Source organism: Amblyomma americanum, chromosome 7 (assembly GCF_052857255.1).
Source record: "Amblyomma americanum isolate KBUSLIRL-KWMA chromosome 7, ASM5285725v1, whole genome shotgun sequence".
In the NCBI taxonomy this organism is placed as follows: Eukaryota; Metazoa; Arthropoda; class Arachnida; order Ixodida; family Ixodidae; genus Amblyomma; species Amblyomma americanum.
Window position 1 is genome coordinate 61995576 of NC_135503.1, and position 17049 is coordinate 62012624.

The 17049-nt window shown below is 43.9% G+C and overlaps 1 protein-coding gene across 1 annotated transcript in view; it reads left to right on the plus strand.

Annotated features, from left to right (window-relative positions):
* The first annotated feature begins 623 nt into the window (after positions 1–623).
* The window catches only part of LOC144097731 (uncharacterized), a 22873-nt gene continuing 6447 nt past the window's right edge, over positions 624–17049 (plus strand). The window contains exons 1-3 of the mRNA XM_077630370.1: positions 624–663; positions 13351–13412; positions 16767–16874. Of these exons, the coding sequence (XP_077486496.1) occupies positions 624–663; positions 13351–13412; positions 16767–16874 (210 nt within the window). The remainder of the gene's footprint in view (positions 664–13350; positions 13413–16766; positions 16875–17049) is intronic.

Consider the following 17049-nt stretch of genomic DNA (forward strand, 5'->3'; position numbering starts at 1 on the left):
CACTGAAGAAAAGAATTCCCAATCCAGTGAAGTTGACTTTTTGCTGATGCGAAAAATCTATTTACAAAGCCGACAGCCGCTCTATCAGGAATGCGGAAACACTTCATCCCCCACACCCCTCCAAACAGAATTGCGCGTCAGGTCGTGTATCGGAGGCAGAATATCGTCGGGCGCGCAAGGCTCACATCTCTTTATAGAAGAGCACTGCTTGCTTCCCGCCCAAAGCGATGATTAAGAAGGTCAATTACGCGCTCCTAGCTGCTGCATTTTACACTGCAGGTAGTACGCGTTCCGTAATAAACTTGTCGCCCTCTCTGCAGCAGGGACTGTATGATCGAAGAGGTCATATCCCGTGAAAAAACATCGTTTCTCATGTACTTTCAAAATAAACACAAGGCAGAGCACCGCAATTTGGCCGGTGTGAAGACGCAAGACCACCACGAGGACAATTTTGGCACCTGCGTGGCGCTGGAGTGCTGCGGTCTCACCTGGAGCGTAAGTTGAAAATGAGAGAACTTGGCAGGAAGTGATTGAGCAGGCGTCAATAAAAAAAAAAGAGAAAAGCATTTTGTATAAGCGTGGGACCGGAATTCCACGTTATAACACGACAAGATTGTTTAGGCATGTTCGTGAAAGATGAGTGCTTCAATGCGGAGGAGCCTGGTAAGGACTTATAAACCCAGCGATGGGCTAAAATATGATAAATTTGTGAAAAAAAAGTTAATTGCCTAGGCTTCAGCATATGCGTAATTTTCTAAAGTAATTACTCGAGTATGCGCTACTCATACCTTTAACACTAGTATTTTGTGTTCTGTATTTCTCGCTTGGTGTGCAACGCGCAGCTGACGTGAGACCTCAATCTACTGACGTTTTGTTGTTCTTCACCCTTATTCGTTTTCTTTTCGTCTTTGTGTATCCTGGAAAATTGATGACTCGTTTTCTGGCCTTCATTTATAGCACATGTAATCGCCTTCAATAATTTTTTGTGGAGGACCGGGGAGGTGTTAAGAGTACCATCGTGTTCGAAGGTTTGGCATGGTGCGCTAGGTTGAAAAGAAAGACGATATCGGCGAGAAATGGGCTTGGAGGGAGGGGTGCGGTGTATCACATTAGCGGGAGTGTTTGGATCAGCGCGGCAACCTGGATTACACGCAGCGAGTTTCCAAGATCGCCTTGACCCTTGGATGCAAGGTAAGAATTGAGATGCTAGCAGAGCTCACCGCCTGAGGTGAAGTCTGGCGATCGGTCCGATCACTGAACTCTGGCCGAAGCGCTGGCGTCAGCTTACGGAGTCGCAACCTGAAGTACGATCGGGCAATAAGAGATATTGCGTTTTAATTATTCCCCATGTTTCTTCAGACGATTATTTCGCAGGAGGTTTCATGTATGAAGGTTCCCACAATGGGTGCATGCACCTCCAATGCCGAGAAGCATACGCTAGGAAAACTGCTGTGTTCCGTTTTGCGCATTACAACTACTCGGGATTGTCCGGTGAGCTGACTTCCACGTTTTTTTTGAGGACAGCTGCGCACCCTATGGCTCTGAAGCCCTTGCGGTATATGCATGCTTTAAGATAGGATTGGATAGTATAAGATAACTTTATTGAGCTCTAGCGCAAGTGCTTTTATGCGGTTCAGATGAATCCATCTCCGCTACGGTCGGTTGCCCCTATTCCAAGGCTCCGCTGGATGCTGCCGTCAGCTGAGGTCGCCGTATCAGGCCGATCTGGTCATCGCGGCAGTCGCTGGAGAGCATACCCTCCCACTGCTTTAAGAAGAATTTTACGAGTGCTGTATTCACTTTCGTATGCTCATTAGAAGCTATCCCCTATTGTCAGTGTTTGTCTCGATGGCTCGATTGGCGGTTGTCATGCCATCAAATGTGTGTGCACATATTCTCATCTCTCTGCTCACCACGCCGTCACCCATCATAACCCTCTTACTTTTCCTCTTCCCTCTCTCCGGTGCAGATTAGAAGGCAAGACATTCATCTTTCCGGCATTAAACTTATCGCTCTCTCTCTCGATAGCTGAATAGGCCACCTCGATGACCAACGGCGGTTTCAAGATGAAGACATGGCTCTCGACGACGTCATGTTGGGCCCACTCTCCCGTTCCGTTGCAATGAGCGCAATGCGGCGACGGGCCGTTTCGAAGAGAAAACTGCCGCTAACATGGATAATTCACCACATTTGACGTTCTCCAAAGACAGGGGGATACACGAGAATGCTTAAACTGTGAATCAGAGTTCGTTACACGAAAATATATAGTCTTTCTCAGCTAATCTGCTCAGAATCTCGGCACCTTGTGAACAGTAGCGATATTGCCACAGCGGGCGTAGCATACTCCAGTGCGAAATGTTGACCCGGATACTCTGCATATAATTACTTTTCCAACAAACAGGATTACTTATTTCGAGCAGAATTTGCATACCCGCTAAAGATTGCCATTCAGACGGCTTTTCGTTCGCCATGAAATCTACTGCGAGAAGTCGTCTTTCATGGCTGCTTATTTCAGTATTTATGAGGATGAAACGTTAAAGCGGCGCATTATGCCTCCACCCCGGCAAAAACTGTTCTGGAACGCAAGCGTTTCGCACGTCTTGCCTCGCGTACTTTGGAGTAGTCTGTTGACTTGCAGCGTTCTCTCTTGAGAAGGGTAATTGCTGGGGTGGCTGGAGATTCGATATCATGGGATAAGTAGCGCTAGCAGAAGGGGACATCGAAGGAAGAGACGACACACACAACTGCGGTGAACTTAAAACTTTAATTCTGAAGAATTCGATCCACGCCTCTTATGCACCAGAGATACATACAAGGAGCAGAAAAGGCGTGGATCTAAGTCTCCAGAAATAAAGTAACTTCAGCGCAGTAGTGCGTGTCGTCTCCTCCTTCGCTGTCCCCGTTCGATAGCGCTGCTTATTCCATGATGCCTGGATTGACCTGCGAATCCAACTGCTTGTTTTCTGATGAGCAGCCAAAGGTGAACAACACAGCCCTTCATAGCAGATCTCCGACTACTGCTTCACACAAACTACGCGAGCTCACTTCAAGCAAATTGGCGTCGTCCGATGGGGGAAATTACCCCCTTTCGTCTCGGTTTTGCATATTTCGAGCTTTCCGCGCCGCCTTGCTTCCCCCGAATGGAGACGATCGCAGGAATCTCGGTACACATCGCGCTTTCTGCACCACGCTGACAGAAGTTGCACGTTTTGCCCAGATGACCAGAAGTGCGTGCGCCGATGACGTAGGGCGGGAAAGCTGTAATCGCCCCGAAGCTGATTGCTCCAACAGGATGCGAGGGTTTGAACCTGCCAGGCCAAATCAAGATTTGCCGAGCGCTTTCTTCATAAGCTGACGATAAAGACGTTTCCAAGTGGGGCACCCATATTATTTTGGAGCTCTCGCTGGTAAGCTAGTATATGAAGCTCTGGTCGCTGCATTTTGTTTAGTTTATATATTTCATTTTTATGTCACGAAGGCAGTCTGAACCCCTCCCCCTCTACTTCCTTGCGCCGGCTCGTTCAAAATATCCTGGTGGCGTACCTACATTTTCTCTAATACCGGGCGAAAACGCCTCCTTTCGTTAGCTTCATGCAGCCACATCAGTGAAATTCGCCCCATGAGTTTATGGGCAGGCATGTCCAATAGCTTACTTTTTTTGCCTGTCTTGACAGCTGCGAGTATAATAGCTCATCTGTCCTGTTCACTCGTTCCTGTACTTCTGCGCGCTATCCTCGAAACGCGGTTTTCCAACTAGCCCAGGTTCATGCCTTATTGAGAGATCTATAACCTTGCCCGACTACTATCGATTGAGGCCGCAAGTCAGTTTGTCTTCGAAACTGGAGCAGACAATACCGTCGAAGCAAGGAAAGCGGCCTGCGTTGCTTCGACTCGCTTTTGTTAGTTCAGCCTGGCAGGGATAATGGGAATCGAAGGAAGTAGTTATTAGGGCCTTATTTTGTGAGGTTTGTTTGTGAAGCAATCTCTTTCAGTGGTTTTTTATACATGGTATGAAAATAACAAATAAACGTTTCAGTTAAACATGGCCCCGCCTAAGGCTACATCAACTACAAATTAGCAAAACATCGTCACATCATATCATTATTCTGCATGTAGTCAACATCGCTCAGAAAAAAACTCAGACCATCTGCATGAATTTGTTGCGGAACAAGCCACTAAGGGACGCAGGTGAGGAAGTAAGTCCTTAGAAGTGCCGACAGTTGTCCAGCGGAGAGCAATGTGGCGACAGATCGTTTGGAAGAGAAATTTGCCATTAATGCGTGGAGTTTTCCACATATGGTGCAGTAATAATACAAAGAGACACAGGAGAATGTTTCAAAAGCATGTTTTAATTACGCTAAAGATAGCTGTATTGAAAGGTCATCATCCGTGCTGCTGGTATACCCAAGAAACTTGGGGCCTTGTGAACAGTCCTCACTTTCGAAGAACTAATGCAGCATAATTGTACGGAATTTGGCGATCATGATGTATTCTAAATTACGGATACGAAAGAAGATTAAATAACTTCTGCCCATTTTCAGTTGAGCCAGGGACTGGGGAACACAGCAGTCCGTCATAACTTTTTAGATTGTCGTGTAGTCTGAGGGATAGCGCCATGCATAAAACACTCTCAAAAGTGGCTGAACACTACTGCCACAAGCGAAACAACTAGGCACTGCCTATGGCCAGTTCAGTCGGATTATTGCAGCCGCCACGCTACCACCACGCCACACGCATTGCGCATTACGCGGCCGGAGCGTCGAATCCAAGTTGACGCTGCGAGGGGGAAACGACGGCGCGGGGTGGTACAGAAAGGGTGTGTCCACCCTGAAAGCGAAGGCGCGCTGACATCAAGACAACCTATAGAATAGATGTATGGAAGACAGGAGTGGCTCCTTTGAAACAGGGTGATGGCAGTTTCCACCCATGACGGGCTTTTTTTTATCATTTTCCTTTTTATTTGTTTAGAGGCGTTATAAATGGGTCTATACATTCGCCATTTTCTTTAAATACATTTTATTCCTACAGTTCTCAAATTATGTCACATCCCTGCTTTTGAGCCATCAATCTTCTAATTGCCTTTTGCTAACTTCCACTGCAGATTCAATCACATGATCACTGCTTTCTCTAAGCCCTAGAGATTCAGGGAGAGTGACTGTGCCTGCATCGACATCCAGGTGGATACCAATGCATTCGAAAATAAGATGTTTGTTTCTACGAATTTACCACGCACTGCACGCGTGTCACCTTCTTGGTAATATTTCTTTTTCCAGCTGCGCATTCTAAGACACCCTGAACGAGCTTTAAAAAGTAGGACACTTCCCGTTGAGTTATCATAGAACGTTTCCTACATGAAAAAAAAAGTTGAAAATTGGTTTTTGAGGAAGGGAAATTGCGCAGTATCTGCCTTGCATCTCGGTGGATCCCTGAACCGCGCGTTCCTGATCTGCCTTTCTCAACTTCCGTATACCTCCTTTATCCCTTCCCACGGCGCGGTTCAGGTGTCCGCCGATATGTGAGGCAGATACTGCGCCATTTCGTTTCCCCGAAAACCACTTTTCAATTTTCAGTAGTTTCAGTTTCAGTTTTCAGTAGTTTTTTTCCATTGAACTAATCCAGTTTTTACATTCTGCATTTTTTGCCTGTCGTTTAAAACTCTTTACTTCTCCGTCTTTGTGTGCTGAGTACTTACTGGTTAGTTGTCCTTTTGCGGAATTGTTAGTGAACGCTCCTTATGAATAAGTGTTTAAGTACATTAGCTGCCCACCTGTTATCGTTCTATTACCCTAGGCGTTGTTCTTATAATAATTTACTCTGAGCTTCCCGTGATTCGAACAATGCCCACCCCATATCCCCCTCTGCTGCCTCGTTTGCGGTTTTGCCTTAGGCACCTACGTTTCATTAACCCAGTTTCCCTTCGCCCTTTTGCCCTACAGTGTGTTTGTGCTTTTCGTGTAAATCTGTCCTTCGTTTACCCATACCCCGAAATATTTGTAACCAGCCACTCCAGATATTTCATGACCTTGTTTGTAACCACTTGATCAGTTGCGTCTTTTAAAATCATGGCTGAAGCAGTGACATAAAAGGAGATTTGAAAGCGCCGTCTAGCGACAGTCTTCTGCATCAAGCCCTAGTCGAATGCGCAAGCTGCCAAAGGGCGTCGCTACCTACCTTGCGTGCCTGTCAGTTCAGGTATTCGCTGTCATGTGCTCTATACGAAGTGGCGGTACGACAGAGAACCTTGTATGCCACATGAGGGGCTGCCAATTGGATATGGCGGCGTAAATGCGTGCTAATAAATTGACCTCCTATTAATCCATCGCAGATGCACGAAGCAGCCGTGCAAAGGGAAGGTGCTATAACATAGCGCTACTGTACATTTATTTATTTATATAGATCCTGCATCAGAGGATATTATTATTATCTTCGTAACGTGCTACAGATTAATATCGGGATTAAATTTACTGCTTATGGAGAACCTTTCTTCGTATTCCTCATATCAGTGCCTCCTTTGCTCGATCAGAAAGCATTTGCTGTATTTTAAACCTGCGCTTTGCTGTTTCCGCTTGCAATATGAAAAATAAGCAAATCTGTGCATGAAGGTAGGCTATGCTAGCGTTAGCGACCTGCAATAGCGAAAAATTATGCTTTTGAATTTTTCTTTTTGTTCAGCGAGGACCTATGAGAGTCTTTTAGTGTCACTGACTCCCAGGCAAACACTTGTAACTGATAAGGTCGTTCTTGAACGTCTTACAAAAATGTTCAAGATAGATTACTCGATTCTGATAGTGCTCGGAGGCCCGTTATCGGTTTTCTGAACGACCACAATTGAGACAGTTTGAAAAATTCTTCATGTATGCAATGAAAAAATATTTCCTTGCCAGCGAGGCATACAGTTGGCTTGTGCCTAAGACTGCATTCATGCATTTAATTCCTGTAGCTTATGAGGGTAAATTCATAAGCTTTGTTTTTCGGTTGGTGCTTTTTAGACTGCTGTTTGGTGTCTCCCTCTTGCCTTTGTCAATTTGAATGAGATTTTAGGTGAATAAAAGGGCTCGACTAGATCTTGAGTTTCACATTTCGGGTATGGGTGCAGGCTATTTGGTACTTCCCTATAACACACAGGAAGACATTACACAACAACAAGGATGACCGCTTTTATGAGGCAGATAAATGTGATGGCCTTTCCTATTCTCAGCGTGGTGAGCAGTAACACTAGCCTTCCCTGACGATCATTATCGGAGGAGGCGTTTTCCGCGCTTTGCGTTATGAACAGCCACCTTACCAGACCTCGAGGGAGATTGTGAAAAGAGCGGAGATATTTAGGCTTCAAGATAAATTCATCTCTTTGTCCTTCGGCTTAATAATATCCACCCTCGCTGCTGTGGCTCAACTCATTTGGGCCACTTTTCGTGCCATTCGAAAACGGCGCACTTGCGGGATGGCGCAGAGCGAAACCAATCAAATGACGACACTCCGTGACGCATGTACGAGGTGACATTGTCTGATATGGCTATTACTAATGGCCGTCTACAAATTTATTATTCCAACCAGGTTGGTATCGGTAATAGTTAAGAAGTTAAGTATTAAATTTAGTTAATCAGTATATGCGTTAATATGAGTCACCTGCTTTTTGACGTCCGCCAACACTGGTATTAATATGCCACAAAAGCTTCCCTTCGCTTCAAGGGCCCTATTTTTTTAAATTTTCGACCTTCTACAAGAAAATGTCTAGTATATTAGGGCCCAGTAGAAATCGTCAAATTGGAGTTTTAAAATGAGAGAATTAGCACGTGGGAAACGCAGCATGATGGGTAACTCAGTCAACGCGTTCCAGTTATTTTTGAGCAATGACGATGATTCATCAGAAAAAAATTTACAAAACTATTCTCACCAGAAGCTATTGACGTTTAGGTCTTTGCATTTATTTTTTTGGACTATTTGCTGTCGCTTTTTCTTTAATCACTTTGAACGCACACATATAGACAGAAAAAAAAGAGGAGCCATATTCAGTGTCTGAGAAATGTGCCATTAACATCCCTTTCCATATCATAGTATATGATGCGTAAGACATGCCTAAGTATCATAGAATATGATACTGATAAGGTAATGTGATACTTAGCCAAGATTGTGCAATTTACAGATAAAATAAAAGTCGAATATATTGGTCGGCAGCAAGTCTAGCAGGTCAATCCAGAGGACCCCTAATATGAACAAAGAAAGTGAATATGAATTACCCATACTGCTGGCGGTAATTTTCCTTTTCTTCATTATATATCCTGGAGCAGCACTTGTCCCCTTAAAATAAAGATCAGCTCCCCATACAGCAGCTCGCTGTCTCTGGAAATGCAGTTAAAAAAAATTGATCTCTTCTGTAATTATTATCTGTTGCAAAGCTAATGGAGGGCCCTAATGTACGATTAATTCTTTCTACGCAAGTTCGTTTTGTAGATATTTTCGTTGGTATGGACATTAGTCGGCGGTAAAATAAAGAAACGGTTTGTTCTGCTGCTTCCCTCCTTTTTTATAGTGTTTCTGTTTCGAGCATATCAAAGTGCCGCTAAATCTGCCTCGTCTGATCTCTTTGCTTTCTCGTGTTCTAATAAGTTCCCACCACAACCGCTTTCTGGAATAATTAGCCCTTTCTGTTGGTTCAGCAGTATTGTTAAGTATGGCTTTAATGAACGGTGATAAAACTTCTCTGATGTTTTTCTCCTGTTCTTCCCTCGTTTTCTTTCTGCGCTTTGTGCCTCTCCTGAATCTCGATTCCGAACTTTTTCTTTCTTCTTAGTAGGACCGAACTTCGATTTGTAGCGTATTTCTGGGGATCAGTGCTTTGCGCCCTATCGTTGGCGGTGGAACTCTGTTGAGTTCAGCTCTGCACTTGAAATGTTGGCGGCAGTGCCACACTTCGCACTAGCAGCTCTTCTTATAGAAGTCGGTAGTGCAGAACGGCGTTTTAGCAGGGAAAAGAAAAACTACATGCCAGACGCCAATATATGCTGTAAGTACAGATCCAGTGTCCAGCTTTGGCTCTTCTTGTGCGCATTTCAGCTACAATGCCTATTGTCTAATCAGCAGCTATTGTTTCCGAAATGCTGATTGTTGTTACCCGTGTACAATAGAACTACAATGTCTAAAGAAAAAAAACGCATTCTTCTTTCTAAACAACAAAGATTTGTTTTCTATGTGATCTATTTATCACTGCTTTTACAACAACGAGAAAGACTGGATAACAGCCGCAGTCTAGGTATGAAAAACAGCGCATAAGATTCGCGGCTTTGTAACACGGAAGTGATACCATGCTAGCTTTTGTTAGACATCATTCGCCATTTCGGTTTCTTTGTATTGCATCCATAAAACACCATTTTCGACAGTTTTTCACTGCACTGCGCCTCACGATTTTGCAGACGGATGGAAAAATTTTCTCCTGATGCGCCACTAGAACCGTCGGTTATGTCTGTACTCAAATGGCGACAAACTCATTTGTGGGGGACTGCTCTTGATTCTAGGAACATAAGATTATTTTATACAATTCTGATGTATTTTGGGGGATTAGAGCACCCAGGACAATGCTGTGTAACCTGACGGGCTCGCCACTCCGCTACCAAAGCTGCAGATGAATCACCCACTCGTATTGAACTGAGATGTAGTCTCAAGGTGTGCCTCGAGTGGTTTTCTTACTTTCGGTTTTATGCGGCAAGGCACATAGGGGTGCGGTGCCAGTCCAATAAGCGGAAGGAGATATCGCTTATCTGTTTGCTGATTGGGGTACGTGTTCTGAGTAGACACAACTCGAGAGTGAGGCCATCTGGCCAGCTTCCAGACTGCCTTGTGTCTGGCACAACTCCATGCAGGCCGCGGCGAAGCGTTGCCTATATGTATACGCTCTCCAACCGACACTTCTAGGCCTAGCAAAAAAAAAAAGTGACATTCAAGAGGTCGCCATTAGAACACTGCACGTGCTCGCGCCAGCTCGACAGTCCACGCCCGGTCCGCGGGCCGGGCTATGATTGAAAATGCTGTGTGCCGCCGGGCCTAGACAAGGCCTGGCTTGAAGCGGCGCTCCTGGGCCGGGATCGTGCCCGTACATACAGGTTATGCGCCTGGCTTTTAATTTAGTATTGTGGGGTGAACTATAGAGTTGGGGAATTCTGGGAGAGACACGGATTAAACATGGTTATAGTATGCTTTGGGAAATAAGAACGCGATGTTTATTTACTAATTTTTTGGTATCTGCTACACTGGTGAATTTTGTCGCGCGAGAAAAATTAAACATTTTTTAACGGTCTGCTGTTTGTAACCTCTCTGAAATGAAAGAACAGCGGAGCTAGAATCTCGCATAGATTTTCCCGTTGGCGTGGAATGAGAGAAAGTGGACAACGTCAAGCGTAAACCGGGATTATTCAGCACCACTCACACTGCATTCCCCAAGTAACCTGGACGCCCCCTCCCGGCCTTGTTGAACGCAACCGGACGTGCCTTGAAAGAGAGGTCAAAAGACACTTTTCAGAGATTGAAAAATGCATCTAAAGACCCCTCTCGATGATTCGGTGCTCCGGCACTGCTGGTGCACTACAGCGTCCTTTGTCGAGCGTTGTAACGCCGGACACAGGGCGAAATTGCACGAGTGCCTTTGCTTGCTAAATTACGCAGAATCGCGGGCTTAGGCTGTTTTCGCTACCAGAGAGCGTAGGGCGTCGGTTACACTGAAAGCCGCTTCGCACCTGCTGGTTCTTCTGTTTCTCTTAGTGACTCTACTTTTAAGTCCGATAGACACCACTGCAGAAGGACTTTCATTCCTTATTTGCTTGACCTTCTGCTGTGTGTTCTCAGATCGTCGTTCATTGGTTGCAGTCACCTCAACTCTGCTCTGTAATCGACACGTATGTACTCTATGAGAAATGCCATCTGGGGAGATAGTGTTGGTTCTGGCCACTTCGGTTTTTAAACACGTGCTGCGTAACAAACAGGCGTTCTTGCTTTCATCATCATCATCGAAAAGCGCCCAGTAGCTCTAGGAGCTCAACCCTCGAAAGACCGCAGCGGTGGCCTAGTGGCTGAACATCCGCCTCCCATGCGGGAGGTGCGGGGTTCGATCCCCAGTGCCGCCGGGTACCCACCGGTGATAAAATGGGTAAAAGCTTCCCCTGGCCTGGTGCTCGGCTTAACCAGGGCGAAATGCTTGGGAAACGGGTCTTTTACCACACCTTGAGCCAACGAAAAATACCTTATGTCATGGCGCTCTATGGCAGCAGACTGCCTTGCGCCATAAATTTAAATACACTCTTATCGTCATCAACCCAAGAAATCGTGTTCATTATAAACAAAGTAAATATGATTACTAGAGCATCGAAGGGTTTTTTAAAATTTAAACAACGCGGGCTGTAAAAATTGGTATATAAATATCTAGAGGTATCGCTAAGTAGTTTATCACACGTATATGCAACCTTTTTCAGTTGCCTCACCGAATTTCAGAGCTACTCGCAGCCGATATCAATTCTCAGTCAGCCAAAGAAGTGAATCCGCCTCACGTTCTCTTGTTTTTAGTGTTCACCAAACATATTTCTTCAAGCGTTATTGCGATTTGAATGATTTTGCTGACGACTTCTTTACTTGTGAAGTAGGAATTTAATTGCATACATTTAAGGATTTACCTCCTGCGGCCCTGACCAAACGTGCCTGGGCCGCGCCCCGCGCCGAGCTTGGCGGGTCCGGTTTGGGCCCAACCTTGTGCCTGACAACTAGGCCCGTGCAGAATTCTAATCGCATTAGGTGATGCGCATGATGCCATTCACCCAGTGCGCGTTAATCCTGGACGAATATTTCCCACGGCTCTTTTCAAATACTGATTCCTCAAAAACAAGCGAACCCAATATAAGAATCTGTCAACGCGTCTGCAGCTTTAGCTGCTTTGAGAATTGTTTTTATAAATGTTGCTGTGCGAGAAACTTCATTTAAATATTCAGCCTACTTGTTAGACTTCACAACATCTCAGAAAGCCCTTTTCATCAATATTTAGGAAGCATTTTTCGGTTCTGTGCTGTGCCTCAACCTTTAGCGCTATTTTAGCGAGCTAGAGATGCACGAATGCTTGAAGTGCAGCTTTCTTAGGCACGTGCACGAGCATTCTAGGTGTACGAGCAACTGTTCGAATACATTCTGGCAATGGGCATCGGGTTAATCAGAGTATAGTGTGCTCACATGGCTAGTGCAACACAGTCGGAGATATATTATTTGTTTTTGGAAATTCCGTGGATGCATGCTGAATTTTTAATATCCATAATGCGAGAAACGAAAATCAGAGTACGCACGCTGCGAAAGGAAAAATCGGTGCTTCATATCGGCTCATCGTGCAGTTAGACACACTTTTGTACTTCGTACAGCCACAGATTTTGATATATGAGAAAAAAATTATAGCAGTGTCGGTATCGTGGAAACACTCGTGAGAATAACACGACATAGCATTTTAAGCGTCGCTTAAATTTAGTGATTCATGTCACTGCTATTTGCAGTGAAAATATAGCTTAGATTGCGTGAATATAAATTCTTGAATTTACGCATATACTACCTGCTTAAGCAGTTTATCTCAGTTGATAAGTCACGTGTGTCTAATTGCTCTGATTAGTAAAGTAATAATACTGCATTACAGCCATCCCAGAATAATGGGCAGAAGGTTATTGCAGTAATAATGTTATTATGTTATCTATACTATCAAGACCCTTGACAATGGACATGAAATAATCAAGACAGTGAATATCCAAAGACACGTATGCCCTTTGTGTTCACGAGGTAAAGAATAACTCTCTTAATAAATCAGAAACCGAGGTGCTGTCAGCCTGTCTACTTTTGTAAGCTTTTTTCTGCACACTTGCTTAGCCATTATAATGGTGCACTGCACTAGCCGCTTCAACTTGGAAAATCAGAGCTGTGTAGTCCGCCTAGCAGTTGGTACGAAGCACGACTTTCAGTTGGAGTGCCTCCTGTCTGCGTTCGAAATCCATCTTTTTCACGGCGCACAGTTCCAATGCACAGTTATCGCCCGGTTCCTCAATAGGCTCATCCAAAAACATTTGTTGGCTGGTTAGTCCACAGAGGAGAAGTCCTGCAAGTGCGGATTAGAGTGGGGTTCTGCATAAAATGAATGGAGCAATCAAAAGCAGAAAAACAAATTTAAATCAGCTTAACAAGGAAAATCCCAGTGGAGAATATATTCGAACAATTTCTTTTAAATAGAGGCACTGCATTTGTCACCAAAAAGCCATTCCGAGCGGCCACAAAACTTTTATTTTAAAGCGACCGCAGTACATGTCAGCATTTCGCTTGATCCTTCTCTTTTTGTACTCGCAGCTTATGAAGAGAAAGAGATTGCACGAATTTCTGACTGCTATTTCAGCCACCTGCCATCAGATGTAAGTTGTCATGCTTAGACACGTTGTTTATAAATATGTTCATAGAAATGTGCTGCAGTCTAATGTTTTCTTTGCTGTCTAGTCACTATCGCGTGGAAATGATGAGAAAAATAGTACTGAATTTTCATAACAACATATGAATAGGTGCACAATAAATAGACTTGTTGGATGATAAAATGGACCACGATATGTGACGGGACATTACCTTCAATATTACAGTAAAAGTGCCTGAAGAAAAATAATTATTAAATATAAGTGGGCATTCTTCTTCTATAACTGGAGCACCAGTGTTATCCAACAACGAAACAAGAACCGGAGTGTCAATAGGTGATATCGTTTTCCAAAATTTTTTAGGGTTGTGTGTCATAAGGGATTGAAGGTCATGGGAATAATATTTAAGCTTTGCTTTGCGGATGGCACTACAATATGTTTTTTCGGCGGTTTTGTGTTTCTGCCATGAAGCCGGTGTGCCAAGGCGTTTGGCAGCTTTGAATAGTCGCTTTTTCTTGTTTTTTAATGCATGTAACATCCTGTTGAACCATGGTTTAGACGCGTTCGTGCGGAGGGTGAGCAGTGGTATATGACGGTGTACTAATTCCAGTAAACTATTTTTGAACAAAACCCAGTTATCGTTGGCCGAACGCTGAGAAAAAGTCGGAAGATATGTGTCACAAAAGGATTGTAACCCTATATTAATGGCATTGTAGTCAGCGCGGTTATAATCAAAAATACGTTTATGTGTTTGTGCACGTGCGCATGAAGGCATGGAAATCGTGAAATTAAGCAGTTCGTGATCACTGAAGCCATCAGAATAAGAGATAGGGCTTATATTGTCTGGGACTGACGAGAAGACGAGGTCAAGTTTATTGTTTCCTCGGGTAGGTTTTTCGACTAATTGGACCAAAGAGAAATCGAGAGTTAGTTGAACAAAATTAGTGCCATCACGTGTTCTCGAACTTAAGCTCGGCCAGTCAATTTCGGGAAAGTTGAAGTCACCAAGTAGGCAAATACTTGCTTTTGGAAATTTAGCTTTTGCTTCAGTTAGGTTATCATGTAGATCAGAGACGAATGATTGCGGACTATCTGGTGGTCTGTAACAAACTCCAAGAAGATGCTTGGAAGATGGCGATGTGATGCAAACCCACAAAATTTCTAATTTACTAGGAATATCAACGGGAAAAGAAGTTATATGCTTTTTAGCAGCAATCAACACCCCTCCTCCCCTTCGGTCGCTCCTATCGTTTCTGTAGATAGTGAAACTGTCCATATCAGGCAAGACTTCATCGTTCCTAATATCTTTATGGAGCCACGTTTCGGTTAGTATTAAAATGTCGCATTCACAATTGTCAAGGTATGAACAAAGTTCGATGCACTTAGGAAGAATGCTGCGTATGTTAGTGAAAAGTAAGGAGAGCTGCGATTGCGCGGTGTTATTGCGGTAAGATGTTTGTTCTTTCCTGATGACACGTGTAGCCGAGCAACACCTTACCTATGCGGAAGATAGTTTTACGGTGTCAGTAGCGGCGTCGTACACGTAAACACTATCGTTTATTCTCAGCTTATCGACATTTAGCTTGTACGGAACTTTTTGTGGTTTGGCAAATTCGATCAACTTCTTTCTAGCCAGTCGTGTCTGAAAGGAAAAATCTTCGCGCACAGCATAGTTAGTTCCTTTCAGCTTGATGCCGTTCCCAATGATCTGTTGTTTGTCCTTAAACAATGTGAATTTTACCATCACTGGCCTGCACTTTGCCGGGTCGTATTTACCAATGCGGTGTGCCCGTTCTATTTGCGATGAATCTACTGTAATGTCCAATTCCTTCTTGCACAGGTCAATCACTTTTGTTTCAGCACTTGCCCATGTCTCAGATATGTCATCGGAAAGGCCAAAAAAAAGCAAGTTGCAGCGTCTCAGCCTGTTTTCCGCGTCATTACAACGCGATTCAATAATTCTGAGCTGGTCAGAGATGACGCTGGAAACTGCAATAGGAGAATCAGCCGAAGACGCAGCGGGATTGTTTTTTAGATCTGAAACGTCCACTTCAACACTGCGAAGTCTAGAAGACAACTGCTTCAGTTCAATGTCTACTGACGCTTGCCACTGCTTCAACTCTCTCAAATCACTTCGAATTCCATCTTGGCCGGATTCGATCCTTTGTACAGTCTTCAGCACAGTAGCCAGGATGTCATTAGAATCAGGTCCGGGGAACACATCGTCAATATTCGTGATCCAGCTTCTTTTAGGACCGAAATAACAGCCATTTTTTCTAATTACTGACGCGTCAATAACTATTGTATAATGATGTTCTTACTGTTTAATGAGTACTAACAGTCAATCAGCATTATATAATCGTGTCATTCATGCTCCTGTTATTACCCCTATTTATGTAATCCCCCCCTCACACAATACTCCATGCTTGGAGCCTGTGAGGCAACGTGAATAAATAAATAAATAAAAATACAACTTTCCAATTTTCAATTTTTTTGTCCGAAATTGTTGGAAATAGGTTGGTGTTGAGATACCGAATACTTGAACAAAGAAAGTTTATAGAAAGAGCCAATACTGATGTCTACTTTCCAGGCATAATAATTATGCCGAAACCAAGTTTACAGCTTCATTGAGGGAAAAGCACATTCCACTTTGCTGCTTTCTATTCTGTAAATATGATGATTGTTATAATAAAATCTTGCATTATATGAAAAAAGTGCGTGCATAAATTATTTTCCTCTCCAAACTGCTTTTGTGCAGAGTTGCTGGGTACGGGATATTTAATCATCCTCACAACAGAGCTCATGAAGAGACAGGACTTTAGCATTTCAAGCATGTACAGTCTCACGAGCCCTCTGTAATTTTTCATCGAATGAAGAGTTTTTTTTAAGTTATATTTTGACTCTTCGCAAAACCATTCTTCCCTTATTCCTGCGCATATTTAAGGAACAGAAGGCCAGCATAATCTCAATAGGATGGATTGGTTGTTAGTTCTTTCACCATTTTCATTGGGATCTCAGAACTGCCGCGTGCAATGAATTCTGCAAAAGTGAGGGCCTTCATTTCCAGGCACCAATGCACAGCTGACGACTTGTCATTTTATAAATGCTGGCGGCATCGCATCATTTTCAACATTATCAGTTTCACTCCTTCGCAGTTTTGCAACAATGTGCCCTTTCAGCTTCGTGTCTTGGTTACACACGTTTTCTTTTCATGGTTCTCGCTATTAGCTTTCTAGGTTTGCTACAGCAGCATGCCTTCTTGAGCAGGCAACTATAAAACTGGCTTCAACTAATAACAGGCTGGTCGTTCAGCGGCATCAAGCCGCACCATGAAAAAAGAATTGTTTCTTTTAAATTATGCAGTTTTCTAATCAAGTGCGGGAGTCTGTCACATCGTTGTTCAACGGCATGAGTATTGTCCAGACCATCCTGCTGTTCTGTGAAATCAACAATGATGACGGCTACTCTATGGTATGTGAACATTCACTGACAAAAGGGGAGGCGCACCATGAGCTGTGATACGAACGCTCCTTAAAAACGCTTACGCAGGTCAGAACGAAACAATAATTCCATCTATACGGCGCGGAGAGTAAACCAGCGGGCCACCACATAAAGAAAAAAATCTGAAATTTCAGAACCGAAACGA